Here is a 13,523-nt window from a genome sequence, read left to right on the forward strand (position 1 = left end):
CTCCCCATCCTGCTCATTACTCTTTACCTTGTACACAAAAGTACAACACACACACACCACATCTGTACTACACAGAATTGCGCCCTCAATGCTTTACACACATTTACTACTCGTCACAGAAACCAGGCTTTCCCCCGCAAATGAAGGCAAATGAGCAGGCCAGTCTGCTAAATGTAAAACAAAGAGCCAAACTCACCAAGTCAGCTGAGACCGCAGTTGTGATCAGCGCATAAGGACCGTTCACCAGGGCTCCACTGATAAGCAGCATAACTGTTGGAAATTCGATGAAGAAAAGTAAACACGAAGTTTCCAGAATTTATGTTATTTTCCATCACAACCCCACGTGATGATCTAGACCTTGATCATTCAACATATTACATATCTTTAATAAATGCAATGTAACTACAAGAGTATATTCATGGGAAGTACAATTTTGTACAAGTACAATTTTGCTTCAAAATGGCTAACAAGGCTACTAGGGAAAACAAGGGTAAAAAGCCATCTCAGTAGTAATGGACAGATTTAAGCACAAAGGAGTGTTTGCTTTCAGCACAGTGGAGAACATGACTATGTCCATCACCAACTCTTCAGCTGCTTGTGCCTTTTAAGACTGTAAACCCTTCTGGGTGGAGATGAGTCCTTTATCGGTTTGTACAGGGCCTACCACAATGGGGCTCCAAAGCTCAACAGGGCCTTTGGATGCTTGTGCCATACATACAAAACCTCACCACCAGCACTGCCTTCACATTTCAACTCCTCTCCTTTTGTATTTGGTAGGAGGCCACAAATAAACTGAGTTTATCCAAACAAAAGGTCAAAATCGCATCCCTTTAAGTTTATAAGAGAATCTTTAATAATTTCTGATACTTGGAAGAGGGAATCAAGCACTCTCAGTTCCAGGTACAAAAAACAGTGTTATTCACTGGTTATTCAGGGTTCTCACTCCTCACCCCCACTCATTTCCTGACCACGCAAAAAGAAAAGCCTCTTATCATGGCCTCAGGGAGGCAAGAGCATTTTCGTTGATGCATGCTGTTCTATCAGTTTTTCTTGATTAAATTCCCTCTCTCCCATCTCATCTCAGTCATGGTTATGGCACCCAGAGATGTATCCTTTTAACAATGATTCTAGTCTGCAATGAGCCAGAGAGTAGGACTCCCAACACCATTAAACAGAGTTATCCGACAGTGTACATTTTGGGGCACTGGATCAGCTCAGAGGTGCATTCTCCTTACAATTACATGCCTCTATTTGAGCTTCCTTACAGAAATATTTGACCACCTAATTCCTAATAATTCTCTACACGTTATCAGCATGCTTCAGTCCCCAATCCACTTGAGGAATATTTTTCCTGACCCCTAAAAATGCAAACTCACAAAGATATTGTTCATTTAAAATAAAATTGGCCACTGAGTTCCCAGGATAATGTTTGTGGTTTTATACATATATTTCCTGTTTCCCCCTAGTCTTTTTCTCTCCCTGCTGGTGTTTGAAAGACTCGAGCAAACAGGGAAAATGGTGAAAGTTGCTGTACAACATACAAATGTATAAGCTAAAACTGGACAAGACTTTTAAAAAAATGGTTTTCTTCTAAGATGCTTCAGTGGTTACTTCTAACAATAATAGGTACAACGTTTGCAGAGAGAAATTGTGATTTTTAAGGTAATTATGTTCCTTTCTGCTTCCAAAAGGAGATCAAACTGTTCCCATTAATTCAAGAGTATTTTGTTGTCTTTGGAGTTCCTTATCTCCCTCCCCTGACAGGGGCTCTCCAGATTCATCAGTGTTTGAGGCTCAGAGCAATGAACTCTACTCCTACTTTTAATCTGCCTTTCTGTAAAGTCAAACAATGGCCCAGATCACACTTCCAGCCACTCTGTGCATGATTCGCACCCTCCTGAGTGGCAGGGACACCATCCTCCCCTTCCTAGGGTATCGTCCTCCTTCCAGGCCCACAGAGAGTCTCTGGAACTAGTGACACAGCTTGGACGAGGCATTAGCTTTCTAGCAGAAGTCCTTAAGTGGAAGGGAACCCACATTTAAGGGCGTGTGTGTGTGAGGAATAGCAGGGGCAGCAAGGCAATGGAAGATCCTGGGAGCGTGACTCCAGTTCAGCTGCACGGCCAGGGAGTTTGATGGGAAGCCCTAGAGAACATCCCCCTACAAGAGAATGGCTGGGGAGAAACTCTGCAAGGGGAACCACACAGAGAGACCTCCTTCCCCTCAGCCCATTCTGTCAGACTGCCCCTCTTGTGGTACAATCTGGTACAATGTGGTCTAGATGCAATTCAGGTCAAACAAAGGTGTCCCCCCCCTTCAAAAAGTCTCCTTTTCTCAAAATTGGAATTTTTTTTGGTGAAAATGTCTTAGTTTTGTGTGCTCGTCTGTCTGTCTTTTGGGGGGAGGGGGAGGGCTCTCAGTTCCCCCCCACCCTTTACCAGCAATGAAATGGATAAAAATGGGGATGGGGGGAGACGAGAAATTCAAAAAGCAAAAATTAAACATATTTAAACCAAAAAGTTTTTCAAATTTTTTTTTATGAAACATGTTGAATGGAGGAAAAATATCATTTCTTTTTGAAACCCCTGAAATAAAAAGGGCTTTGAGTTTTCCAAGATTTTTGTGAATGAGGTTTTCCATGTTTCGACCAACTCTAATGCAATTATTTTTCCTATGGCCTGAAATGAAATAACTGTGCTACTGAAATGCTGTCCCCGGCTCTTTTCCTCAGGGTGGTTCATGGCCTCTAAAGAGGCTAAGCAGAAATCCAACTGACTTCACTGGGAGCCGCAGGTGTTCAACACCTCTGAAAAGCAGACAATTAGTTTCTAGACTTTTCCCCCAGAAAAATCAGTGTGAATGGAACAAAAGTAAAAGAAAACTAAGTCCAGTTAAAAGCAGGCAGAATGTAATTTAAGTTCTCACCTATGGTAGCTTCTAGGCCCATTTTACTGATTGCAGAGAACATGTATAGCTGTAATGGATATGAATGGGTAAACATTTAAGTAATAAAAAACAGAAAAATAAGGTTTGATTCTAATTTCACGCTTTTACCAGCATAAATTCCCACTGAAGCTGAGTGAGAGCAAGTTAAGGCCCCTGCGCTTCACAGAATTGTAGGTTTTCACACACACAAAAAATCACCTTACTGTCACAACATGAAAAATACTAGTTGTCTGTGTGATGAAAAGTTGTTTGTTATTTTTGGTGCTAGAGTCCCCAGGCATGGAAATCACAGTCAATTTCCCCATGCGGCTGCCTGTCTCACAGGGGTCTCATAGAGATAGCTAATTAATATGACCATAATTTTTTAACCCGTCAGACTTTCAAATTAAGCATAGCACAGAGTTCTGCTGATTCTGGCAAGATGAGTGTATGCATTGTAGAAATACCCTATAAAAATCACACTGTGCATATGTGGCAGCCAGACTCCTAACATTAACAACTCAGCAATTTTGATTATTTGATGGTTGTTTGAAATCAAAAAGACAAATCACTTGCCCAATTCTGATTCAGAATTGAATAACTGAGTAAAAGGAGTGCTGTCAAAGCCAGCTGAATGTGACAATTTTTCATAGAGTCCTGTAGCATATGACGTGCCAAAGAATGGCGTATTTAATTTATTAAAACCAGCCCAAACCTCTGTGTTGGCTCTTGTGCAGAGACTTTTCAGAGCCACTTTCATCCTGGGGTGAATGGTCAGAGACTGCTGAGAACAGGAATTTCTAATGGAAATGCTCACAGAGCCTCACCCACTCGCACAGATGGGCACAACTAAAATAAGGAGAGTAGATCTTACGGCAGGTGCTGCTAGCAGTAACATCATTCCACAGGTTGAAGCCCTTTTTTCCAGTCTATCTGATATCATGCCTGCCAAAATGCCACCTGAAAAAGAGACACATTAAAGAATAAATAGGTTATTTCATGAGCATTTTATGCAATATAATTGGACATATATTTCCCCAAAGTTACAGCAATCCAGTGTAATTGTTCTAAAGGTATGCTTCTGTTATAAACACACACAGAGCACAGGACTGAAAATTTAGTTGAGTTAGTAGCTTTGTCATCATCATCTATGCCACAAATGATTCGACTGAGCTGCACAACCGCAACGGGCACTGTAGTCTGCCTCATTGGCTCCTTCTGAGGTCATCTGTACACCCAAGATGATGTAATTGGTGGGGACATCTAGGGTATTGCTGTGTCATTAGTAGAGTGGCTCACCAGCATTTTCCAGCTGGTGTTTTGGAACCCAACTGCGTCAAACCAGCCTCTGCGGTTGAACCAATGAATTGAGGCCTCCATCTCCTCTGGAGGAAGAATAAGCCTAGCCTCAACACGTAGGATTTTATAGTCTGACCATGACAAAAGAGCCATCATCATAAACCCTGTGTCCCATCCAAATTCAAGTGTAAGATCCAGAGGTATGCCACCCACATTTACTGAGCCACAAATCACTTGGTAGGATGTACCAGAAGCCACCTTGTGTCTGCTTTCAGTTAATACTGGATACATCCTTTGGCTACCCTGGCAAGGATGCAGTAGAAATTTCATTTTGTCTCCTCGTGCTGCCCTGTCTGCTTGTCTCCTCATGTTGCCTCTTGTCCTATACCTAGATGGTATGCTCTCTAGGAAAGGGGCCTCTTTTTTGTTCTTTGTTTGTCCAGTGCCTCGCACAATAGGGTTCTAAATTCATGACTACGGCTCCTGGGTGCTCCTGCTATACAAAATGAAACAATAATAATAAATCCATTTCTCATCAATGCGTTAAACCCAGAAAATAGCCTGCATCAGGGAGAGAAAAGACCCACGGATCGATATTCTGCTAAGCATGTGGACGGCAGGAGAAATAACCCGCAAATTACAGAAAAATACTTTTGAAGTGCTCGTTCCTATTGCATTTGACCCAATTATTATAGCCCTTTTGCAATAATTTTTCAAGTGCACTTTTGTTTTCCCAACTCTTCCATAGTCTACTGTCCCCCTCCCTCTTTTCAAAGGGCAGCCCTCACAGCAAAATGCCCAGTTATATGTATCACACGGACGTATCTGGGTCCCCATCAAACTCTACAAGTAGCTATGTTGGTGGCTTGGATTTGCAGCCGAGTGAGATTTGTGTTTAGACTGCTGAATAAAATCTCTGTTCTTGTGGGTGCTAACTTGGCTTGGTCTACACTTAAAAGAGGTCAACATAGCTATGTTGGTCAGGGAGTGTGAGCAAGCCCACATCCGACTGACATAGCTATGCTGAAATAACCAGTGGCAGATTAATAATTTTGCCGCCCCTAGTCCCAGAAATAATTGCCGCCCCCTCCCCCCCTGACCTCACCAATGCTCCGCCTCCACCTCCTCCCCTGAGCGCGCCACTGGGTCCTGCTTCTCCCCGCCTGCCAGTGTTTGTGCGTGAAACAGCTTTGCGAAGGAGGGGGGAACAGGGGGAACGCGGTGCGCTCAGGAGAGGAGGTGGGGCTGGGGCGGGGATTTGGGGAAGGGGACCAATAGGGGCAGGGAATGGGGGTGGGGAAGGGGAGGAGTTGGGGCGGAGTTGGGGTGGGGCCAGGGGCGGAGGGCCCGAACCGGCACCGGGGGAAGCAGCCTCTGGCTGCTATTATAAATTTGCTGACCTAGGCCTTGTTGGCCTAGGCGTTAATACGCCGCTGGACATAACCCCAGTAGACACAGTTATGTCAATGGAAGAATGCTTCAGTTGATATAGAATCAGAATAATAGAATTACAGGACTGGAAGGGACATCGAGAGGTCAACTAGTTCAGTCCCCTGCCCTCATGGCAGGACTAAGTATTATCATAGCTACTGTTGTTCCAGGAGGCGGTGTTCTTAAAGTGATGGAAAAACCCCTTCTTTCCATGTAGGGTTCCTCTACACTACAGGGTTATGCCACCATAACTACAGCCGTGCAGCCACACTGGTATAGTCTCTAGCACGGAGATACACCTACCTATGCTTGCTTTCAATTGCATGGTGTGAAATTCACTTCTCCTGCACAGAGCCTGAGTGGAGAGGACTAGTGAAGGTGAAATTCAGGGCCAGGCTGGAGCAGTGGCTGCAACCCCTTTCTGTCACTTGCTCATTGTACTGGGGCCATTAGATCTACATAACTCTGGATCCAGTGAAACCTCTTCCACTTCACCCCAATCACTGCCCTCCACTGAACTGGCATGGAGACCCCCTCTGTGGCATATGGAAGGGGGGGGTGCAGAGGAACTGCAAAATTGGCGTAGTTCTGCTATGCAAGGGTGAGGACAGGATACATTTTTGGGGTAGAGGTGTGGTGACAGAGGGGAAGAGAGGGGTAAAGGGACAGGGCCAGAAGTTTCTATGACACTAGGATTCTCCAATCTTTCTTGCACCAGGATCACATAAGGGGCTGTGGATTCATTCCCCAAGACCTGCTACTAAGGCTGGTCACATGACATATGATTTGGCTATACCGTCCCCATCCTGCTCCCACTGGAGCCAATTTTGCCATTTTCTGGTGGATGCAAGACCAACCCCCAATTTCTTACTAAAAGAGTAAAACAGAACAGCTGTGTGTGCTACAGATTGTCTAACCTAGGTCTGATTAATAATAGTGTGTTAAACTTACCAAAGATTCCACCCACATCAAACAATGTGGAAAGATCCCCAGCTCTTTTTGCATCAAGATGCTCTGACAATAAAGGCAGAATAAATCTGAGTAGAATAGCCTCTCATTTCAAAACTAGGAGAAATTTATTCATTTTATTTAGATTTATATGTAAAGCCTGGTCCACAGACAGCTTTTGCCCCAGAATAATTATGTTAGCTAGTGGTATGATTTTTTTTTACCCATCTAGTTACAACCAGTACAACTTAGGGTGGGTGCCGTTATAATGGTATAAAGGTGCCTTACCCCAGAATGGCTTATTTACAGGAATAAGCTTTACTGGTATAAATACCTGTATACTGATATAACTGTGTCCATACTAGAGGGGCTCATACCACTTGAGTTAAAGTGGTAGAACTTGTGTGTGTACACAAGAATTTTCTGGTTCATTAGCAGCAGTCTTAAAAATAATCAGAGCATCACACTACTAGTAAGTACCAATAAGTAATGCTGCTTTGTTTCAGAAACATGCTTGGTACAAATTAAGGCCACATAGGGAGCCTAATCCTGAAGCCCTTACTTACGTGACCAGTATCACTGATTGGCTATATTGTGTTGGTTAAACGCAGCCTGGAGTAAGGAACAGTGCAAAGCTGCAATGCCCCAGGAGCAGAGGGAGGCAGAATGCCTACTTGATCACCTCAGCATGCAGACGGACACCCCTGCAACTAGATTATAAACTATATCCAATAAAGACTGTGTCTTTGTATGTGTTTGCACAGTGCCTAGCACCACGGGGCGTCTGAGTGCTACTGCAACATAGGGTGGGATATTCAAAAGCACCTAACGGAATTTGATGCCCAATGCCCCAATGTTCTTATAGTAAAACTAATTCTATTGTTTTTAAACATAAAACTTATTAGCTAATCTACTCCCTTCATCAAACCTATTACCACAGAAGTACTGGTTACTAGGAGGGCATACTGTGCCCTGTCAAAGGACGTAGTGAGTGTCCCTACTGCACACACTTCCCTACAGGCATTCTGCCTGCCTGTCTCTTGTGGTCATGAGGCTGTGGATTTAAAAGCCAGAGGATAGCCCAAAGAATATGAACTTCTCGGGGCAGTATGCCTTCCCCTATGTTCTGTATCGCACAAAGCACAATGATAGTGATGATCTAATAAAATAAACAGTAATAAAGTCATTCCTCTGTGCAGCTTATTAAGCTCTTTGGGATCCATCAGGAAGTAAGGCACCATTATAAATATATGATTATTACAGGGTTTTTTTAATGAAATATTTTTGGCTGGTTCTCAAGAGCCAAAGACATCACAAAGACTTGCAATTTTCAGAGAGAAATCAGACTCTTATTTTTGTGGTCACTATCTCTTAATTCTCAGTACGTATCATTGACATATAATAAACGGCAGTCTTTCAACTCTACTAGGGCAACCATAGCTTAAAACAAAAGTAGTCATGTTTATTTTCACGTGACTAGGCTCATCATAGTCCATGACACACCCCCCACTGTTCCTCAGACTTTCTTGTCAACTGCTGGAAATGGCCCACCTTGATTATCACTACAAAAGGTTCCCCTCCCCCCGCTCTCCTGCTGGTAATAGCTCACCTTAAGTGATCTATTATGGTTACAGTGTGTATGGTAATACCCATTGTTTCATGTTCTCTATGTATATAAATCTCCCCACTGTATTTTCCACTGAATGCAGCCAATGAAGTGAGCTGTAGCTCATGAAAGCTTATGCTCAAATAAATTTGTTAGTCTCTAAGGTGCCACAAAAGTACTCCTTTTCTTTTAACTAAATACTTGTTTTCCTCCCACAGATACTTACCTACGTTTGTGATATAGAGTGGAAGCCAGAAAAGGAAAGTGTAACTGACCAGTTTAGCAAACAACAAACAGAGAGAGAATTCTATGACTCCCTAAGGTGAGAAAAGAAAAAAGAAGAACAAGGTTAGTACCTAGACATGTGTTGTTGTTGTTTCTTTGCTTCTGTTAAACCACACCATGCAAGCAATCTGCAAATGGCATCTTAATCCTTTCTGTCTCAGGAATTTCTCCTTTGAGTCTTCCTGTTCTGGAAGCATGAAGCTTGTGATCAAAGAAGATTGCAGTATTCTACTTGTATATCTTTCTCTCTCCATGTAACTGTACTGAGCTAACCAAAACCAGAATACTAATAAGGAAAGATAGAGCTTATAACCACTTCAGAGATTGACAGTGATTTTCTATCATGTCACATGCATCTTCCCTTTTATAGAACTGATCTGGCACATACTGTTGTAACCTAGGGTGTTTTCCCCATCAACTTAAATTGGGCCAGGATTTCACCAATGGTATTTATTTCTTCAAAAATCCAAACAGTCCATATGGTACATGGTCTCAAAGAGGTGCCTAGTTAGGACTCAGCTCAGTAAAAGTGGGTGCTTATTTAACATACAAGTCTCAGTATTCTTTTACCCTATTGCCTTAACTGAGAATTCTATGTAAGGTTCATTTATTATAAAAACACAGCTGAAGTGTATTTGACTGCCACATAAACCTGTTCCTGTCAATCCTTCCCCCACCATTTGCCATCTTCTGGCAGTAGTTTGGGGTTTTACACAGTTTTAAGCCCTTGCTGTTATGTTATTCCTGCAGGTGTCAGTATGGATTGCTGGAAATTCGCTCCCCTACCCCACCCATTCATGCTTTCCCGTCCCCCTCAACACCCTCCCTCCCCCACTAGCCCACCCACCCACACCTTGCTGTATTTAAAGTGTTATTCATTCCCACTGGCAAGTGACGGAGAAGTGGAGGGGGAAGAATCAAGACTCAAGGAGAAGGCAGAAGAGGATATTTTAGATACTATATCAGGATCAGGTTATGGTTAGAATCTAAGGGTACAGGAGGGTAGCATATAGAGCCAGGAACTCTTTCCTACATTCACACTGGCCCAATAACAGTTCAGGCTGGATTTCATTTGTGTTTCCTTAAGCAGAGCTATTACCCTGAATTTGAACAAAGCCCCTTTCCTTTTATCCAGCTGCCTGAAAGGTTGAGTTGCAAGATGCTCCCCTACATAAGCCATAAAATGTGCTTCCAAATTAGGAGCTTTTGAAAATGACAATTATCATTTATGAACCTACTACTGATGGAAGTCATCTGCCTGAAGAAGTGATGCCATTTGTGACACTGGCCAAAATTAAATCCTACTGTAAGCAGGTACAACTTTACTGACTTCCGTGGCGTTATAGCCTGCTTACACCAGGGTAGAACACAGTCCACTGACTCTATGGAAGATGTAGACAGGAGACTAGGTAGAAGTTTCCATCATATTTTAACAATTGTTGAATTCATTTTTCACTTTAAAACTTAAACAAGATAGGCAGCCAATTAATGCAGTGAAGCCCTGATGTAATCAATGCTTTCCTTTAATAGGTACAATATTATTAACATTTCATAATGTACATCAATACAACTACTCCAAATATGAGGACAAATACACATACAACAGGGGGTAATGGGCTATACAATATATTATATTATATTATATACCAAATTCATATAGCTCTACTTCAGACTTCCACTTCACACCCACTCATCAAAAAGCAAAACCAAAACACATCTGACAAAAAAAGCACATGCACTGAAGTTCAGCTTGCTCATACCGGATGAAGAGTTCATTACACATAAGGATATCACAGTATCGCAGAACCACTGGGCCTAAAGCTGGTCAGAAATCGGAACTTTTGTCCTGCAGGAAATTCTGATATTTCAACATTGTTTTTTTGTCTCAAAAACAGGATGAAAAGTCAAAATTGCTACATTTTTCAGAGAACGAAAAGTTCCAAAAAATTTCTATTTGGAAACATTTTGTTTAAGTTTGACATTGAACTGCATCTTTCTGAGCTGCTAGTGCCTCAAAGGAATTGTAGTTTGGATGCCTCATGACCCCATTCTCCTCTATGAGCCAGATTCCTCAGCGAAACTACATCTCTCATGATACACTATGGCAGTTCAGCCAGACAGGAAACTGAAGAGCATCATGGGAGATGTAGTCCAGCTGAGAAGCCTGACCCGGAGAGTAGAATGAGGAAGACCTGAATTACAACTTCAATGAAGTACCATGGTAGCTCAGGTGGATGCAGATTAAGATTGAAGTCACTCAAAAACATTTTGATTCTGTTCAATAAATGGAAATATTTTGATTCAGATCAAACCTACCCCAAAGATTTTTTCCCCCACAATTTTCCATCGTGAAAAAATTCAAGAAAAAAGAAATCAGTAATTTTGTGAAAACTACATTTTTCCATAAAAAACCCCCCCAACAATAATAATTTAGATACAAAATTCCAAGTAGCTCTAACTGGGACTAGTCTGTTACCTGAGGTTTCAAGGAGCATAAGAAGAGGTGCTATGAAAGGACAGTTCTGTGGCCACTGCAGAAGAGGCTGTAGGTATTTCAGCTACTCCCCCTCCACCCCATATAATTCAAGGTTCCCTCTCTGATCCCCTTATTTCTCTCCCCACGTTCATAAATACTGTCCCATTATGTTAATAATGTCATCAATCTCTTGGGTTATTGTCAAGGTTCCTTCCCCACTCTGAACACTAGGGTACAGATGTGGGGACCTGCATGAAAACCTCCTAAGCTTACTTTTATCAGCTTAGGTTAAAACTTCCCCAAGGTACAAACTATTTTACCCTTTGCCCTTGGACTTTCGCTGCCACCACCAAACGTCTAACACCGGTATTATTATTATTAGGAAAGAGTTCGTTTGGAAACGTCTTTCCCCCCCAAATCCTCCCAAATCTTACCCCCTTTTTTCTGGGGAAGGTTTGATAAAAATCATCAATTTGCATAGGTGACCACAGACTCAAACCCTTGGATCTTAAGGGCAATGAAAAAAAGCATTCAGTTTCTTAAAAGAAGAATTTTAATAGAAGAAAAAGTAAAAAAGAATCACCTCTGTAAAATCAGGATGGTAAATACCTTACAGGGTAATTAGATTCAAAACACAGAGAATCCCTCTAGGCAAAACCTTAAGTTACAAAAAGACCCAAAAACAGGGATATCCATTCCATTCAGCACAGCTTATTTTCTCAGCCATTTAAACAAACAGAATCTAACACATTATCTAGCTAGATTACTTACTAAGTTCTAAGACTCCATTCCTGTTCTGTCCCTGGCAAAAGCATCACACAGACAGACCCAGACCCTTTGTTTCTCCCTCCCTCCAGCTTTGACAGTATCTTGTCTCCTCAATGGTCATTGTGGTCAGGTGCCAGCGAGGTTATCCTAGCTTCTTAACCCTTTACAGGTGAAAGGGTTTTTCCTCTGGCCAGGAGGGATTTTAAAGGTGTTTACCCTTCCTTTTATATTTATGACAGTTATGAAGTGTGCGAGTGCTAGTTATACAGCTTAAAACATCAAGAGTAGGTTTAAACTTGCACACACTAGTTTTTTGAATATTTGTAAATTCTAATATGTGATTCATTAATTTATTCAACTTGCTTATTTGAGCCAAATGTTCCCTTTTTCCTGTATCCTCTCTTCTTCTGAATAGGACACCCACTTTGTCTTATACCTTATACCCCCCGATTTCTGACATCCAGTCAAAACTCAACATGACTGAATAGAATACCAGTTTTGAGATGGGAAAACCAACTTTGTCCACTTCTCCATTTAAACGGTCTAAAAATCAGAATCCTGTAGGGCAAAAGCCAAGGCACAGTAGAATGGATAAGACTAATGCATGTACTCACAGGTATTCGCAAAGCGCCTATGAAGCTTACAGCTGACATTCTATTTCCACCTTCCCCAGTGACTGCAAAATTATGGTTCAGTGACACTGTGCAGTTCTCTCTGTCTGGAAGCAAACACTGCATCGCTGGATCCTACAGACAGTTTCCCACCACCACAAAAAGAAAAGTAAATACATTAAAAATGTATGTATCAAACAACCAAGTCATTCACATGTCTTATGACTTTACTTTTTGTACTACAGAAAGTGATTCACTGATTCTGAAATCCTTAGTGAAAGAAGTACTATTGTTTAGGGCTGAATGCATTTACTTCTGAAGTCAAACCACTACACGTGTCTGTATTGTGAGCAGATTTCAAATTGCAAAACCACTACACATCATAGCGTGTCCTGAATGGAACCCAGCTATTGGAAATTGACTTATTTCTTCTACTTTTCAATGGCTTTTCCCCATCCACCATTCAAATGTGGTCTCACTAGTTGGAGTTGAAAACACTTCTTGGTTAACATACTGAAGATATCACTGACATTACCTGGCTTTTATATAAATATTAAGCTGATTTTTCAGAATTTCTGTCCCTTGTATCTTCACATTCATCAGTTTAAGTAGGGATCATTTGTACTGTTCAGGTACGCATAGCATATGCTTAGTTTTAAAAGACTCATGAGTTTGTTTTGTTCCTCACCTCCAGTTTTCAGTCTCACTCATTCATGCAGTGACACCTATGAATTAAATCATTATTATCGAAGGACTAGATTCTGATATTTTACACCAAGTAGTACCTTACTCCACCTGACTTCAATAGCAGTGGCACCAATTACAGGGGGTGGTGGGGGGAAGTGAGAGCAAATCCCCCCCCCGCCCGCCAAAATGCTTTTTGCACTTGCTCAAAGTTCCATAGGCCATGGAGCAGGGGGGCCATGGCCCAACCACCTTTAAGCAGCTGTCTCATACTAAACAACTACAGCTGCTGCCAGAGAGGTCTGGACCCACACCCCAGCTGTGTAGTCATGTTGCCACTAAAGTTTGATCTGGCCTCCCCTCTGTACACATGAAGGGGTGGCCAGGCCAGGTTTCAGTGGTGGTTTATGGCGTTGCAACCTGGACCATAGGGTTACCACGCCATTGAAATTTTGGAGGAGCGGCGGAGCGAAATGATGTGGTGACCTGG

General features: G+C 42.1%; 1 protein-coding gene across 3 annotated transcripts in view; it reads right to left on the reverse strand.

The window, feature by feature from the left end:
• The window catches only part of SLC37A1 (solute carrier family 37 member 1), a 55,789-nt gene that overhangs the window by 12,308 nt on the left and 29,958 nt on the right, over nucleotides 1-13,523 (reverse strand). For all 3 annotated transcript variants that reach the window (XM_043538169.1, XM_027826877.3, XM_043538170.1), the window contains 6 exons: nucleotides 12,353-12,484; nucleotides 8,436-8,526; nucleotides 6,607-6,669; nucleotides 3,800-3,885; nucleotides 2,926-2,974; nucleotides 197-270 (listed from right to left, as the gene is read on the reverse strand). In XM_043538169.1, coding sequence (XP_043394104.1) covers nucleotides 197-270; nucleotides 2,926-2,974; nucleotides 3,800-3,885; nucleotides 6,607-6,669; nucleotides 8,436-8,526; nucleotides 12,353-12,484 — 495 coding nt within the window. The remainder of the gene's footprint in view (nucleotides 1-196; nucleotides 271-2,925; nucleotides 2,975-3,799; nucleotides 3,886-6,606; nucleotides 6,670-8,435; nucleotides 8,527-12,352; nucleotides 12,485-13,523) is intronic.

This window comes from Chelonia mydas, chromosome 1 (genome assembly GCF_015237465.2).
Source record: "Chelonia mydas isolate rCheMyd1 chromosome 1, rCheMyd1.pri.v2, whole genome shotgun sequence".
Lineage (NCBI taxonomy): Eukaryota > Metazoa > Chordata > Testudines > Cheloniidae > Chelonia > Chelonia mydas.